This window comes from Atractosteus spatula, chromosome 9, assembly GCF_055471065.1.
Source record: "Atractosteus spatula isolate fAtrSpa1 chromosome 9, fAtrSpa1.hap1, whole genome shotgun sequence".
NCBI lineage: Eukaryota > Metazoa > Chordata > Actinopteri > Semionotiformes > Lepisosteidae > Atractosteus > Atractosteus spatula.
Window position 1 is genome coordinate 18,387,164 of NC_142714.1, and position 17,935 is coordinate 18,405,098.

Genomic DNA, 17,935 nt, shown 5'->3' on the forward strand with positions numbered 1-17,935 from the left:
TAATGTACATAGCTTAATTAACTGCTATGGTGTAAAAAATGCAATTTTGCCAACCAAACCATGTCAAAAAGTAAAAATTCTAAACAAGTACATTACAGCCAATTACACAAAGATTTGCACTTGCATTTGAGTACCATAAAAACCACAGTAAACAAAACAGATGCAACAAATGTATGAGAAAGATAATTATTTCAAAATGTCAGATCAAGTCATATCAAATTATTGGCACTTTCAATTAAAAGTGAAAGACACGAGCAACTAGGAAAGTTATATGTTGATACCTCATGTCTCAACTCAGGTTTCTCTACATCTTTACCACTACACACTTGGAGGAATAATGTTTAATAAACTTTGAGAAGACATAATTAAAAAATATTTATACGAACAATATTTAAGTAAATAAATTAGTGAATACAACTTTTTCAAATAAATATTAAATAAAATATTAACGAATATTATTTTTATTCAATATTTCTTTTTCTAAATTCATTTTAAATTAGTAACAAATAGAAACATTTCAGAAAATATTAACAATTTTAACCAAATCGATCATTAAATATTTAACTGTCAATTTAATCTTGAAATACAGAAATCTCAAAAACATTGTACACAGTACTGTAAATTTTTACATATTTATGTAAAGCATATTGTGTATACACCCCAGCCTGACTACCTACAGTATATCTGTACTGGAAAAGCTGCTTACTGTTTCACAAAGTTGGAATACCAATAATTTCTGCCAGCAGTTTCCACTGACATGCCTCTTTCTTCTGCTTTTATTTTCCAAGTGAGCTCTTAAAAACATAGTTTCATATTAAACCCTTTAATTATATAATTGTTGGTTATGAACTTTTTAGGTTACATCCACACCCAATTCTAGGTTTTCAGAGAAATCCCTCTATTACATGTATAGTTTTTCAGTAAACAAACAGAAATCCTTAGCATGCTTAATAAATAGATGCTTCTCTATAGTTTCCTAATAGACTCTTGCTAGGTTACCAATTCACATTAACATTGTACAGTACATACAGTACAATGTCAATGTCACATTAACACACTAATATCATGACAGCACATTAAAGAAAAACATTTTGAATAATGCCATATAATATTATTTGAAGATATCTCAGATTTATTTATATATTACATTTTAATTTACATTATTATATTTATGTTTCATTACATTTAAATTATTTTATTATACAGTACATACAGGGAAATTGCTTTTCAATAATGTCATTAAAATGATAATGTACAGTATGTAAAAGGAACACACGTTGAAGTGAAATAAGGATTTTTTTTTCAAACAATGACATTTTACAAGCTACCTTGAAATATTGCCTAAAGGTGCAGTGAGTATATACAGTATGGATATTACTTCAAACCATCTGTACATTTCAAGTTATCTTCATCTTATAGTCATGTGGAAATAAAGTAGGGATACCTGAAAATATTTAATTGCAAGATATGGTTGATTAGCTCAATTTATCTGCTGTTTACATCAGGTTGTAATTTGTCTTGCCAAACTAATCAAGAAATCGGTTTTATTAAGGAGTTCAATCTGCCCAATAATACATCCATCTCTTAACAGAAAGTTACTCGTCTTGTGAAGGTTATGACAAATAGAAAACTATCTTCTCCAAGATGGGATGTCAGTTTATGACAAGGTCACAGAGAAAGGTACAGTTTAGATCCACCAATCAAACCAGTCCAGCATGTCTTTGGGAGGCTGGAGTAAACTAAAGCACCTGCAGAAAATTATGTAAACACTGGGGTCACATGCAAACACCACATGGATAGGCACCAGAGGGCAGAATCGAACTCAGGATCCTGGAGCTCTGAGGCAGAGCTCTTTTGAAATATGATATGTACTTTCTTTCTTTCACTCCCAAAATTGACCTAAGAATCAAAGTAATAGTTGTTTTGTTTTGTTTTTTATGTTTAACATTTTTTTCCTCTTTTTTACGGTTCATGGCAATCAGGTCAGGAAAATTAATTTCAATCAATTCCTGTGGAGACCAATAATCTAATTGGGTGGGGAAACAACATAACTGCTATCTGCAGCCCTAATCCTGTAAGTGTTTTGGTTTTCATCCCATCTCAGCTACCGTATGTGAACTTTACATAATGATTAATTTGTCAGTCAGTGTACAGGTTAATGTGTTTTCCAGTTTTCTTTCATTAATGCACTTAAACTTTTTGGAGGACTGCAAGAGGAATGGCAATTTACTTTCTGTAACAGACTACCAGGCCATATGCATGCCTAGTAAGTTTTATTTATGTCTGTTAAAGCAACACTGAAGAGCTAAACTTCACAAAGTAGAGGCAAATGATAAAATCCCTGTATATCCCTGCTGTAAGAACAATACACAGGTACAGTAGGCTGATTTAGAGTATCTGAAGTACAGTACAGATTCCAAACATTTTGTCAAATCCTTTCTCAGAAGACAGTCATTTCAAAAACTAGAATATAAGAAGGTCCTTTACAAGGAGTATTTAACCATTAAAACATCTCACATGCTACCCTATTTCTCTACCAACACATTCCAAAAAGAGCAGGTTGTCTAGATAAGCATGCAGATATAACTCTCTATAAAGCTTACAACATCACAAAAACACAACGCTGCTCAGCACATGGGAATTCCTTGTGAAGAGGAAATTCCCATGAGAGATAATGCACTTAATGAAAAAGCACTACATACTAATTATTCAAAGCAACTAGGGGGGCTAACCAAGCCAAAAACTTTGCAATGATTGAAGGAGGATGTAAACCATTGCAGGGAAGATGCTGCCAACAAAAGCAGCTTGGAACAGAGCATGTGTCTTGTGTTCCCAGATGGAGTGAAGACGGCACTATACGTGAAGCACGATGCTTGCAGAGCAAGGGGCTGTTTCTCATTAAGACTGGAAAAATAGCACAGCGCCACTGCTTCCTGAGTGGTGCCATATTCACAACAAAAAAGCAAATCAAAGAATGGAAGAATGCTGTGCCATTCATTTTACTTCAGGAGAGTGAAGATGGCCACAGACATTCAACCTGTTCTATGAAATACAGATGCTACTTGCCTTATTGTAAAAATTCCAGATCTCTTCCTTTTAATTAAAGGAAAGAAACTATTGAGATGCTGATGGAGCTTGGACTGGAGCTGTCCCACATCAATTTTTATATTGTAATCCTCCTTTTAAATTGCACTCACAACACAGTCCTGTTTAGGGGGTGGAAAATAATAACACAATTTAAAAAAACAATCACATATTTTAACAGACAACGTACATCTTAGAGCCAAAGATTTCTTTCAATTTTTCATCGACCTTTTGTTTGTGAACAAAAGGAGACGTATTCGATAAAGTAAGTATTAGCCATTATTTCACTCAAAAAAACAGAGCAGCACAGTGAAGAAAACCTATTTTGTTTCTGAAAACAACAGATAAATGGCAGGCTCTGTAAGACAAAAACAAAACATTTTCAGGGTTTTTCACTTTAAAACCTAACTTTAGGACAAAAATGTCTTAGAAAAAAACATATTTAAAACTATTCCCTAAGGGGTAATGGCTGTCACAATGTTAGAAAGATAGATGAAGTTTAACTTATAAAGGCCGTACAATATTTAAAAACTATTTGGCAGTTCCAACAAACATGTAATGTCAGACCCAGACTCAAAAAGAAAACACTTCAGAAAGAAAACAAGTGTGGCTACATCTTCTCATGCAGGGTTAAAGCAAAACGTTATCATCAGTGTCGAGAGTGACTGTGATGCTTTTCAGTGGGAACACAAATGACATCCCTCCCTGCAGCTCTGCATACTTTCACTGTCAGCTGTTTCAGAAGCGAAGCCCCAAAAGGGAAGCAGGTCCTGAACTAACATCGGCTGTCTGAAACGCACACAGATGCTTGCAGTCCCATGTTTCCAACATTCAGCAGAACAGCTGTGGCGAATAGCCCCCTGTCTCGAAATAAAGGCCGTTCTAGAAATGGCTGGCACTGCCACTTTTTCCATGGAGCTGTCTGACACCACACATCCATGCTATTGGAAACAAATGCAATAAAGAACCACAACATAAACATAATATGAGGGAAATTGCAGTTTACACCTTAGAGAAGCCCTTTATATACACCATAATCCCTAAAAAGAGACAGAGAGAAAGACAGATTGAGAAACAGAGAGAGAGGACTCACAGGTCTGTGCATTTTGGATGTCAGCGGCGAAAACTGGGCTCCTTCCAAACGAGAGCTAGCCGAATGAGGCATCAGGCAGGCTTTTGCACAGCGAGCTGCATGGAGTCCGTGATCATGCTTTGATTACAAAAAGCCAAGTTGGGCTGCCAGCCAAAAGCCCAGGCTGGCTTTGACAAATGTACAGGGAGCCCTGAGAACGTATTTCACACTGCCTGCTGCTCCTACGAACGCTTGCTCTCAGTTAAAATTACCCTTCAAACCCCCTTCCCCACCACTATTCCCCCGCCTTTCCCTACTCACCCCCCCACACACCCCATTGCAATTTAAAGGGACATTGAATAACCAAAAGTTAAAGTCTAATCTACAAGCTAGAATACAGTCCATGAGGAGACTGACTTCCTTGCTATACACATAAAAAATATACTTAGAACGCAATACAATTTTGCAGTAAGACAACCAAGGAAAAAGTAGTTTATCAACAGCTACAGCGATTGCAACACAGAGCTAGAATTGTCAGATACAAATCATTCCCAGTTTTATTGATATACATTTTATTTCATTACAACCAGGTTCTTAAGCTGAAAAGAGCTTGAAGATCTTTTGAATTCTGCATCATGTAATTTACATACAGTTCTCCTACCTTCAGAAATAATCCAGAAGACAGCCAGGGTATTGCACTGTTTAGCTGGCCAAGTGGAACCTCCTATTAAGCTAGCTTCACAAATGGCACATTAATCAGCTGTCAAACCTTTCACCATTACATGTCAAAAAACCGAACCTTCTTCTTAGAGCTGTAAAACTACTGCATGTTTTTTAACTATAATTTTATTAATACAGCCCCCTATAAAAAGTCCCTTCAAATTGAGAATATGATGTTTGCTATATTAGCCAATTGTCACTAAGTACCCCCTCCTCAAAACTTACAAAATTCATGCACTACACACAAAGCCACTACACAAAACCAACAATCACGTTTTTCATAGAAACGTTCACATCTCATTCAAGAATCCTTTTTTTTCTGTGAAGAAAATACTACAGGAACTTCTCTATGATGTGTTTGAAAGACATTTTGAGCAGGGAAAATACCCACCTTGTACTGTACATGAGATATTATTTTTGTTTTCTTCCCCTTACACATCCCCTTACTTGTTTGATGTTTGGCGTGTGTCTGACAGAACAGGAGTCTGACTGCCTCTCTAGAGAGTAAGGGGAAGGGTAAACAGTATTCTGCAGGATTTCCCATAATTGCACATGCAGGCCAGAGCTGCTTCTGGTTGCCATGCATGCTAATTGAGGGAGAGACAAACAGCACAGGCTGTTCTGAAAGGAATGAAGCAAACTTAAAAGCTTATGACTTGCATACTTGGGAAATATCCCAGAGTACTTCGGGGGAAAATAGGCATGCCTTTGGTACTGCTCAGACTCTATTCTGTTGTCTGTGCTTGGGATACAGTTTTTCAGTTTAAATTCAAATGTTTTCATCATCCTGCATAATGCATAAACCCTTTAGGAGAAATTACAAAACTCAAAATAATTCAAGCATGCTCTGTTGTATTTTTGAACCTGGAACAAATACAGCACAATATGTCTCATAACACCCTAATTACGTGGTGACTCTATGCAAAAACAGCCAAGTGCAACCACTGTTGTAAACATTTAACTATCATTCAATATTCAAATGAACTGCAGATTACACTGAAGACCAGTGGAACGTCTTTCCAAACATGTCAAAGACAACGAAATCATTCCGTTTATGCTTTTTAAATGTAAACCCATAGTAGACTATACAATTTGACAAATCATATAAAGTTATTCACTGACTCACATTTAAAAAACCCATAATCTGGGGGCCTTTTAACCTACTGTAAGTTTATGATATCATTGTACAAAGTCCAGAGCAAAATCAGCTAAATTTCTTAAACTGTGAAAACTTTAAAAGGTAATGTTTCCTTCCTTTCTGATTGCTACCACACATCATTCTTAAGAAGAACAACAATAACGATGATAACAATAACAATGATAGCGATAATAACAATAACAGTAAGAAATAATAATGTACACCAGTTCACCCACTATGAAGCAGATCAAGTAGAGAAGTCAGAAACTGCTTCACCTTAACTCCAATGAGATTTTTAATAACCAATAGTCAAGACATTGGTTTAACATTTAAGTTAGTAGTACTAAGTACTGTACACTTGGTGTGTCTAAACCACAGTAAATCCAGGGGTGGTCACTGAAATATAAAAACAAAAATGTGTCTGGAGCAAGAAAAATATTTCTAAAAGAAAACATCCTCAACAACAATAACAAGCTCCAGTTTCTCAAAAAGAATTTCCTACAAGCAGTTTTAAATAACAGATCTACAATCATTCAGGCTGTGTGACAACATGCAAAAGGAAAACTCCTCAATAACTAAGACAAGACTAAATTGCTACTGTACACCATAAAAACCAGGTTAAATAATCCAAGGTCCACCCCCTGGCTCCTCTTGATGGACAGGTAAGCCTCCATTTTAGCCAGAGGTGAGTCTGCTCTGTAACGTGATATAAAATGTGTGAACAGACAAGGATAACAGTGTGGATCCACAATGGGTAAGTTAAAAATGTAAACAAACAATACAAAAATTAGTAATAGTTATTTACAACAGCCATGATATACTGTAAATCCAAATATATAGATATTTACATGGTTCTTCTTTGTTCCCGAAGTACTGAGAAAACAGTTAAAAAATGAAGGGTTTATGTGGACCTTGGAAGTCATGTGACAAGGAAGTGCACCTCTCGTGTTTTTTAGAATCAGTAGTTGTGTTCATTTCTTTCTTATCCTGTGTGCACTAATATTTTTTTTAAAGTCAATACAACATAAATGTTACCTGTGCACCATTGCTGTTCTGCTGTGATAATTGGAGATGCTTGGTGCTCGTGCTTGAACTGCAACAATGAGAGTATAATTAAAATTACAGATTGTTAAGCTTCCTTAAGGAAGTCTAGTTGTCTCACTCCTATATGTATATATATGTATACAGTATATGTATATGTGGTAGTATTGTCTGTGCAGCATATTTCACTTAATTTCCTGTATGTTTGAGAACTACTATTAAAACCCAATCACATTCAAATGGATAAATTCCTTGCATATCAGTTAGTCATCAGCTTTCAGATACCCAGTGGGGAAATAGTATGGCAGTCGATGTTTTTTGCAAACAAAAATATGAAGTTTAAATATACATGCATTTAAAATATAGCACAGTCACCAGTCGCCAGTCTGCATGTGTGTGGCCTCCCCAATGATTAGAGAACACTGGTGCCCATATCTGTCCCTCAGATGACTGGATGGACACAGTCTGTCTCAAACAGACATCCAGAGCCCAAAGAGAACACAAAGGATGAGATTAATGTTTTTTTTAATCATTTAATCCTTTTACAGCAGTCATTAGACATGTCTTCAATTTCAGCTGTTTATTTCCCAGTCCATGCAAGGAAAATTAAACCATTCACAATCACTTTCACTTCTTCCGTGATTCACTTCCAGAAATCTTTATTGTATAAAACCGCATTCTAATTGCTAATGTATTATTATTTTAATTAATAAATAAGAAATACATTTTAATCAAATAAAATTGTTATTAAGTAGTTACTCTAGTATTGCAGACAAAACATGTTGTGGATGACAAGTCTATATTCTGGACAAGGCTAGTTATTTGTACATACTGTACAGTACTGTACAATAACATGTTTCTCCACGTCTCAGCAGATTTTGAAATAAAAATGGTTAGAGTGTTTGGTACTTTCATACACACTGCTATGCATAAATCTTTGTTTAAATTGTTGCTCTCTTTTTATTCAATGTTAATGTATTCCTGTTTTAAGCAGAAAAGACAATTCCATATTGAGCTACTGCAAATGTGGCTGCTTTAACAATTAATCCTGTTAGGTGTATTTTGTAGTACACAGGTAGCTTATTGTTTTTATGGATGATTAGGGAGGAAAAAATGGTGTTAATAAATTGAATCACCAGACAATGAGTCATTAGATTTCATTTGTGTTAACTTAGTAAACACAGTTTACTTTAGCTGTTGGAATCACATTTTTGAATATTCTAATTCAATTTGAATTAAAATTTTGATCAATGAAACTTGCCCCTTTCTCACCCAAATTAATATGTACAGTATGAATAGTAGTCTACATTGTAACATATACTGTATCATAACCAGCTGTATGTCTGCTTATAAACACTAGAGGGGGTGTTTCCCTGTTTCTCTTCAGTGTTTAAAACACCTCTAAAAGGAAAAGGGTTAATGCTAAGTCACTTTATGTCCATAAGTGTTTGCATTCTTTCCATTAAAGCCAGAGAAAAGCTTTGTTTCAGCAACAAATATTTCTTGCTTCAATGTAAAACTGATCTGATTTAAAATCAATTTCAAAATGTGGAATATAAACTTTTCTTTGGACCAAATTTAGATTCAATCGTGTACAAGTTTAAGCAACACTGTAAATATTTCAGGTGGGTAGCTGCGTCACCATGCGTAGGCTGCAAAGGAACAAGTAATAGGTTTATTCCATGCTGAAAAAAAGAACAAAGAGAACACAACACTTCTTAAGGCTCCACGGCCGAAACATTGTGTTCTCTTTCTTCTATTTTTCAACATGGAATAAACCTATTACTTGTTCCACTGTAAATATTTGCCTTCTTTTGTTTTATTTTTTGGATAATTTTTAACTAACATCAATTCCTACATCCACAGGAAAACAATAGATGCGAAATTGTATCACATTCCAAAATGAGCTTGAGCTTTTTTTACATTTTGATGTTTCAGTACATTGCAGTGTAGATTATCGACTGTCAATTGTCAATTGTCGATTGCCGACTGTCACATGCACACTTTGACCAGGATTAGTCATCATAGCCTGCAGCTCTTTCAAAGTAGCCATTGGCTTCTTCACAGCCTCTCTGATCAGTCTCTTTCTTGCTTGGTCACTTAGTTTGAAGGGACAGCCTGATCTAAGTAAGTGTCATTCCACTTCCACTTCTTAATAATAGTCCCATACCCATACCCTGACCCATGACAGCTTTGTCCTGGAGTTATTTTGAAAGCTCCCTGATGCTCATGGTTGAGTCTTTGTTTTGAAATGCACTACCTAGTAGAGGGAACCTACAGAATCTCCTGAATTTGCTTTGTATGCATGTGAATCACTATAATTTAACACGGGCCCTATTAACATGGTGTGTGATTTTAAAGGCAATTGGTTGCACCAAAGTTAATCTGGGATTGCTATTTCAAGAGGGTGGATACTTATCCAACTAATTTATTTCCATTTTTACTTTTAATTAATTTTTTAAATAATCTAGTTTACTTGGATGATGTGGGGTGGGTTGTGCAGATAAAAACATATTTAATACATTTTAATTCCTAGCTGTAAGTCAACAAAAGCCGAAAATGTTGCAAGAGGGTGTAGACTTTCTTTAGGGACTATATTCATGACACCTGACCTAGAAGCCCCTTGTTTAGGGATCATTCCAAATCCCTAATTCTAGTTTTCTGCTGTTTTGAATATAAAATCCTGTCAAGAGCATAGTATTTATAACTCTAAAAAGGCTCAATCAGCTTTCAATCTGATAACCTATTCATGCTGTACAATGTGTATGAATAGAAACTAAAGCCATTTATGGAGCATTAGAACAAAAGAAACATAATAAAGAAGCCATCTTAGCATGTGGTTGCTAGTAATTTATTGATTTGATGATGTCATGCAGACAGTATTTATACCGTAGGATTTAAAGGAATCTTCTTCAGAATATTAGCTGTATACCGTTCCTTGTTCCAGATACAGCCCTCAGGAAATTGGCTCTGCTGTCAGTTCTGGACACACAATCTCTAACTCAGCTCTTGTGCTAAGGTTCTTGTTTCACTATTGGCCTGAAGTAGCCCCCTGGATTGATTTTGTTAATAACTTTCAGGGGTTTTATCACTTGGATCATAACCTCTTTAATTCTAAAGAGGTTCATGACTAAAGATATCTGGTTTCTTTCTGTGACACTGACATTTCTTTATGAGAAACATTTGCAGATTTCATGGAAAACCCCACCAACAATAAGTTCCAACACTGCTGGATTAAAAAGAAAGCTCTACTTTAATATGACAATGTTATCATGTACTGTACATGTAGTAATTACGGTCTAACATTCTTTTATTTTCAATTTGATCAAAAGTGTTATTATACCATTTACTGTATCTGACTCTTCAAAACTGATGACTGCAGAATTCACACCCCCTGCCCCCTTTTGCTGTGAAGTTAAAAACAGCCATGGAAAAGCAGGCATGTAGTTTTGAATTAATGAAAATAAAAGAACGAATATTAACAAACTCCTCCTTTTCTAAAGTTTCACATCAAATTGAGTACATATTCATCTTTAAAACATTAAATAAAAGCTGTATGTGTCAAAAGTAGAATTCCCTCTTCCAATCTCACCACGGTTTGCTGAATTCAGTGGAACCTTACCCTAGAAAACAGAGGCTCATCATATCATAGCTTATCCCACTTTCTGTAGCATTTAGCTGAGAGCATGACTTTTCCACTGGTTGGGACACTTATTCATATTAGCTTTTGAGAACTCATCACAAAATATTATGAAATTTAGCAAAAGGACCAAAGACAAATTCTAAGAGAAACTGAAGAGGAATAAGAAATATTTTAAGTCTGATTTAATTATATTTTGTTATTTTTTTCTTTTTTGTCAGTTCCTGACGTGCAGGTGTTCTGTTTCTCTGTTCCAGGAGAGTTGTCTGTTGTTTTCTTACTCTGTGTATAATTGTGTAAACTTGTAAATATAACTAATAATGATGAAGACACTAAAAATAGATCAAATGTACTTAAAATTGAATTGCAACAAGTCAATCACATGGATTGAAATCAAATGAATGAAATAACATTCCATTTAAAGTGCCTTAAGTGTCAGTTTAAGAAGTTGTTTAAGAAGTATTTTGTTTTTCCATTTCACAAAATATATAAAAAATTAACACTTACCACTTTCTGACTGCTCTATAGGATTAGAATATCTTGTCCTGGGAAAAGAGTAAAGAGTAACAACGTTTTGTGAAGTACTGTATAGTGAAAACATGATTAAAGACTGGTAAACTGTAAGTGGCTATATTGAAACATGATACTGCACAAACTTGGTGGAAATTGTGGAACAGCAAACCACTGTACATACTGCACATGGCATGGTCACCATAAAACTGTGGGAATACTGCAAAAATACAGCACTTGCTTTCATTAAACTTTCACGTGCATACTAATTATAATAACAACCCTCATTTTTATGGCATTTTAAGATAAAAAAAGCACACCACAGAAGGCTATTTTCTGTGTGTAGATAATCAATATCTCTGTAGTGTCATGCAGTTTCCTGCTGACTTCACAGCAGGAATAAGGTGCCTCATCTCTTATACAATACACAGTGTCATGTATTCCTAGATGAATGCACAGACCTGTTTATGAATCGAGGGTGGGAAAACAGTGGGTGGAGAAATGGTTAAAAAAACAAAGCTAACTGGTCCAGAAGATCGAAAGATAAAATCAACCAAACAGCATTTGCATTGTGTGTTTTCATTGACATGCTCAGTTTGTGCTGCCAAGACAGATTAAGGCTCACCTGAATGTTATAGTCACTTTAACATATGGTCTTTGAATCAGTATGGCAAATGTATGTCAGGGGCCCATACATGAGGTCAACTTAAGGCTAGAATTGTGGACATCTTCTTAGAAGTTCACCAATAACCGCTGAACCAATCTGACTGTAAAAAGTTGTAAGTTGTAAATTTTGACTGTAAAAGTTGAAAAGTACCCAATGGAAATAAAGCGAATTCCATATCAGAGCCACATCTGTTCAACAAGCCGTCTGCTTATCTTGGTTTCTGTAGCATTAAGTGAACGAGAGAACACTTAGAGAGTACCTCCTCTCCTGAATGGGACACTGGTCTGTCACAGGGATTAACCCTCACTGTATAAATACTGGTCCCCATTTATACAGCTGGGCAGACTAGAGCACATGGCATAAATTACCTCAGTCAAAGGCACAACAGCATCTACATCAGAGACATAAACCCACAACCTGACAATCATGAGTCCAAAGGCTTGTGCAAACCACTGTTCTGCACACAGTGGTGCTAACCTATGACAAAAATAAAAATCTTACTGAATAAGTACTCTATAAAACACATAGCAAACTGGAAAAGCCCTCAAGCATCAACTCAATTCCAGTGGAACAAGATTAATTAAGTTTGTGAGAACCTGTTCTCTTTTTTTCTTTTTGCACACCACAGGATATGGGTGTGTCTGACTCAGTCTTCAAGTCATCACCGTAAACACATAAATTAAAACTGCACAATGTCAAAGAGAGACTGTTGTGATCTTGGCAACACATCTTTTCTCTTTCAAACTCACATAATGAGGGTTAGCAGGCTTAAGTAGGAGACTCCCTTTCCTGGGGCTTCTTCATTCTTAAGCTTAAAACTAGCAAAAAAACAAACAGGCTAGGAAGTCAAAGAACTAGTGCTTACGCCATTAGCACAATAAGGAAAAAAGCAGAAACACTATTATTACTGTTGTGAAAATTAGAAAAAATAAAATAGTTCAGAAAACCTCCCTTCATTATTCTGTGTGTGAGCATTATCATAAAAAAGTCTGTACAAATTTCTATTCAGTTTTATTAAGCTTCTCAGGTGAACTTCCCCTCCCTTGCCTCTTTTTCCATGGATGACTTCACCAAAGGGAGAAGATCTTCTTTCCATTTTAATGATAACCATGAAGTGAAGGTTTGGGGAAGAAAATGGGGACGCTTCTTCTCTTCCTCTGTTATTCAATTATCTCTCCACCTATTTAAACCTTTGACACAGTTACTGCATGTCCCATCTAAAGTTTTGAGCTGGGGGATCCATCTCTCTTCATTTCTATCCCCGCTCCCAGTTGAGAGGCAGCACTTCTCAAAGTGACTCTCAGCGAGTCAAGGGAGTCTTCCTCTCCTTTTCCATCCCTTAAGGGCCCGGCTCCCAGTCGCATGGCTGCACCTCTCAAGCGACTTTCAGTGAGTCAGGTGGGTTTATGAATTCAGACCTCAAAGGTGGGTCTGAGCCAGCCAACCCATAAGGACCTCTTGGGTTCTACCCCTGTTTCACACTATGGATGCCCTTTGCAAAATGGTAGTTTTGCACTTTTGTTAAGAAACCAAAGAAACAAACCAGTGTGCCTCAATATATACTGTATGCACAACAATTTTAAATGGGGAGATTTCCTGAATACTACAATACTAAGTGTTGCAAAACAAGCTACCATATCAAATAGAGCATTCTATTTAGATCTGAAGGATGATGTTGTAGCAGCTGTGAACACTGTAGTACTGTCCCTTTCTCTATTTTCACAGTGGTGTCTAAAATCTCTTTAATAAGTAATTGCTACTTTCATATCGGGTCAAAACACAATCTATGGGCAAGCACTGCAGCATCAGGTTGACGCCTGGAGTGGCTGGAGAGAAGCAGACAGAATGATCGTATCCATCTTCTTCATTTTCAGGCCAGCCAACCTACAGTATCTGTATAATGCAATTAGAAAAACTGTAATTTAATCACACCTAAATTGCCTAACACAAATCCCACATGAAAACCTTTGTGGTAAAACAGCAAGTCTCTTTAAATACTGGCACTGACTATTTGTGGTTATTTTCAAGCCCTTTCTGATCATAATACATTTGCATCAAGCATGGTGACAGACACTGAAACAACTGTTGCTAATCACCACCTTAATTTAGCTTTGGAGAGCTATGGATAGCATTCCTGTGACATGTCCTCATGGTTTTCAGTGTCTCTGAGTGAACATGGCGTCTGTCACCTTAAAATGTAGCGTGAATAGTTAACATAATATTCAAGCAGTATATCACACATAATGTATACTCTGGAATTGAGACAGCTGAACCTAGCATGCACTGTACATCATTCCATCACGGTGGTCAAACTGTTTGTAGCTTTTAAATACTGCATTGATATTTTTCATAAGCCAGGTCACATAAATAATTCACTGGTGCTTGAAGTAGTGTCAAGCATGCCAAGTATTCATAAAATCATGTTTGTCTGGTTCAGCCAAAACTTGTTTTCCATAACCAGATATTTGACTGAAAATATTCATGTCAACATGAGGAAAAACTTTTAGTGCTGAAAGCCTATTCCACTAGGCTTAACAGAATATACATTGATACTGTTATATTGACCATCAAACCACAAAATACATCATGTGTGCAAGAAAGCATTTCTTTTCCTAGAAAGGTCACCCATGTTAAGAACTAAAAATGTGTAAATCAATATATACTTTAGACTTACATAATGAGCCTTCTCGTGTTCTTGCAGTGTAAAGCAATAAGTGCCAGGTGAAAAAAAAAAACAAAAGACAGTAACAAATATAAAAGTACAGTATTTTGTTAACCTAAAGATTCTTGCATCTGAGATTACCACATCATACAAAATCACATTTTAAGTGGGAAAAAATGAAAATAATACCACCTAATACATTTATGCTATTAAATTGAGAGCTGATTGAATTAGTTCATGTTCTCCCTATTTAGAAAAGAGCTAAAACCACCATTTCACTGTTCCTCCACCTCTGCATTTGCTTTAAAAGCAATTCTGCTTGTTTAGCCCTGTTCTTATCTTACTGAGTAGCACCTTTTGTGAGAGATATTGAAGGTCTGGATCAGGCTGCTGCAGGCACCTCATTTCTTCAAATACCAATAAATGACTTGCAACTGTGTATAGTTACAGTGTGAGCACAACTAAGTGGGTTGTTGAAGTTTGAAACAAGAGGAAAATAATACAGAATAAACAAATGTTGTTTTCAGCAAACTAAAAGAGCACATAATCCAAGATTTAATAAAAATAACAATACTTGTGAAAACAGAAAACACAAGAGTCCAAGAGTGAATTAATTAAATAGGAAAGTTATATTTCCTCCCAGTTCTTTTCAAAGTACCCTAGCATTATTTTTTCTCTCTAAATTTGTTCTCTGCTTCAGCAGAAAGACAAAGTGCAGGAAAACAGTATGTTAGGCTAATACAACAGCACAATTTTTTTTTCCACTGCAGGAAATCTAAACACCTCACTGCAGGTTCATGATATGGGTAGTTTTCCTACAGATCACAAAATGGACAGATTGGATTTTTTGTTCTGTAAAATTCTCCTCAAAATAAAAGTAAATGATCAAAATTTACTGTATATTAAGAAGGTCCACCCAGAATGAATAAGTCTAAGTGTCTCATTTGTCTGCCTTATTTTGCAATGAAAATTAATACCAGACAAGAACTAACCACAGTCACCTTGCCCTGACAGCACACAACTATAAAAATATGCAGAGGAGTACCATCCCTGACAGACAGCATAATTACAGTAATTGTTTTCCGTAATAACTTGCTCTACCTTAAGTCACCTAAGAATTTCAAATGCCATGTATAAACAATGATTGTTGTCCACAACTATGGAATCCAGTATGTCTGCATGTGAAGACTCTGTCTCTCAGTGCCTTTAGACAAATATATTGCATAGAAGAGAAAGCAATGCATTATAGGGGATTTTAAGATTCTGATCTCCACTTTGCTAATAAAGGCTTGAGAAACCAGTTTTTGAACCTCTTCAGAACTTGTCTGGATATCAGTTTTCAACTGGTTTCTTCACTGAGAGAGTTCTGCACGCCAAACTGCCAGTAACCTTTTAGATTTTAATCTCATTCTGGGTAACAGCAAGAGATGTAAATTCCTAAAAAACAAAATTTAGTTTGGACCCTCATCTACCCTTAAGATCGTTCCACTCACCTTTCAGAAGGGTTTTGTGGAAGGGAACACTCTGTCAAAAGAAAATACCAGTATCAGTTATCTGCTGTTAATGTAATAAATTAGACATCATCACCACTGTTGTCAGAAATGAGCAAATTATCTGTAAAAAGGTAAATTTGGCAGACATGTAGTGTAAATAAAAGGGTAATCATATTCTAACTAGGCAACAGAACAAAAAGTAGAGTTGTTTAGTAATTTTAGAACTATGGTTTTAAATCATTTTTAGTGGTAGTATACAATCATTTTAATACAAAATTGTCCAAAACAAGTGAAGACATTTTACCCCTAAATAGTTCTCTCAATATTTTTTTTTCCAATTTATTCTTTAAATTACAACACCAATAGTATCACAAAATTAACACCAAAAAAGTAGTATTATTAAAATGTGTTATTTGCAAGATATACTGTAACTGCTGTTTCAGCTTGTTTCAATTCATACAGCATAGATATATATATATATGTATACATCACTGTCGGTCAAATGTATTCAGTAATCAGGTCTAAAGCTGGTGAACTTCCGGTCACTAAATTCAGTATGGCACCATCTTTAGTACAATGAAAATAATTACTCTGCATTTAGTTTTTAAGAAGTCCAGAATAGATGTGAGGAAGTACTATCAATAGCATTCAACAGTACTTACACAATATTAACTAGCATACACATTCCAAATCGAAATCCAGTAAACAATTTTGTTTTCTACAATTAAATAGTTAGGTTTAATGGTGATGGAATTAAATGTGTGGTGATGTTAGACATAAGTTTCTTTTTCCTTCACTAAGGAGTGACAAGCCCTCATCAGCTTGGAAATGGTGGAGCTAAATGCTGGGGACGTCTTCTTCCTCTTAATGTCTTCTGTTTTGTTAATCGATTTCTGGTAGCCGAAAACTATTTAAAGCAAATGATTATCTCTGTAGAGCAGCATCTACCCTACTCTTGACCAGCAGCCATATCACTCCGCAACTCACAAATGGCAACCCACTGAAGCTAAGCAGGTGTGAGCCTGGTCAGTACCTAGATGGGAGTATTGTATGGTATTTCATAACTTTTAAAAGTTGCTTCCAGCATTGAAACATAGTACCTACACCTGCCCAATCAAGTCATTTCACTCAGTTTTGAAAGTGCCAATGAGAAGCACACATCATAAATCCATAAAATTGAGTCAACTCTGTTAGTCTCCTCCCCCCCCAAAAAAAAAACAACTGACACACCCGTATGGTGTATCAGTCCTTCTAGCTAAACGTATCAAGAAAAAGAGGTCTTATGACATTCCACTTTGGTACCTTTAGGGTAATATAAACACCCTTTATGTTAAAAAGTATCACTCTGCAACTCACTACTGACAACCCACTGGAGCTAAGCAGGTGTGAGCCTGTTCAGTACCTGGATGGAAAACCTCCTGGGAAAAACTAAGGTTGCTGCTGGAAGAGGTGTTAGTGGGGCCAGCAGGAGACACTCACCCTGCGGTTCATGTGGGTCCTAATGCCCCAGTATAGTGACGGGGACACTATACTTTAAACAGGCGCCGTCCTTCGGATGAGACGTACAGTAAAACCGAGGTCCTGACTCTCTGTGGTCATTAAAATCTCACGCTGTTTCTCAAAAAGAGTTGCAGTGTAACCCCAGCGTCCTGGCCAAGTTTCCCATTGGCCCTTACCAATCATGGCCTCCTAATAGTCCCCATCTATGATTTGGCTTCATTACTCTGCTCTCCTCCCCACTGATAGCTGGTGTGTGGTGAGCGTTATGGCGCACTATGGCTGCCGTCGCATCATCCAGGTGGATGCTGCACATTGGTGATGGTGGAGGGGAGTCCCAATTACCTGTAAAGCACTTTGAGTGGAGTGTCCAGAAAAGCGCTAGATAAGTGCAAGCAATTATTATAATTA

The 17,935-nt window shown here is 36.2% G+C and overlaps 1 protein-coding gene across 1 annotated transcript in view; it reads right to left on the reverse strand.

Annotated features, from left to right (window-relative positions):
• Positions 1–4,409, reverse strand: part of ccdc9b (coiled-coil domain containing 9B) — a 50,967-nt gene extending 46,558 nt beyond the window's left edge. Inside the window, exon 1 of the mRNA XM_088924683.1 lies at positions 4,178–4,409. Within this exon, the coding sequence (XP_088780809.1) occupies positions 4,178–4,249 (72 nt within the window). The 5' untranslated portion in view covers positions 4,250–4,409. The remainder of the gene's footprint in view (positions 1–4,177) is intronic.
• Positions 4,410–17,935: the final 13,526 nt, after the last annotated feature.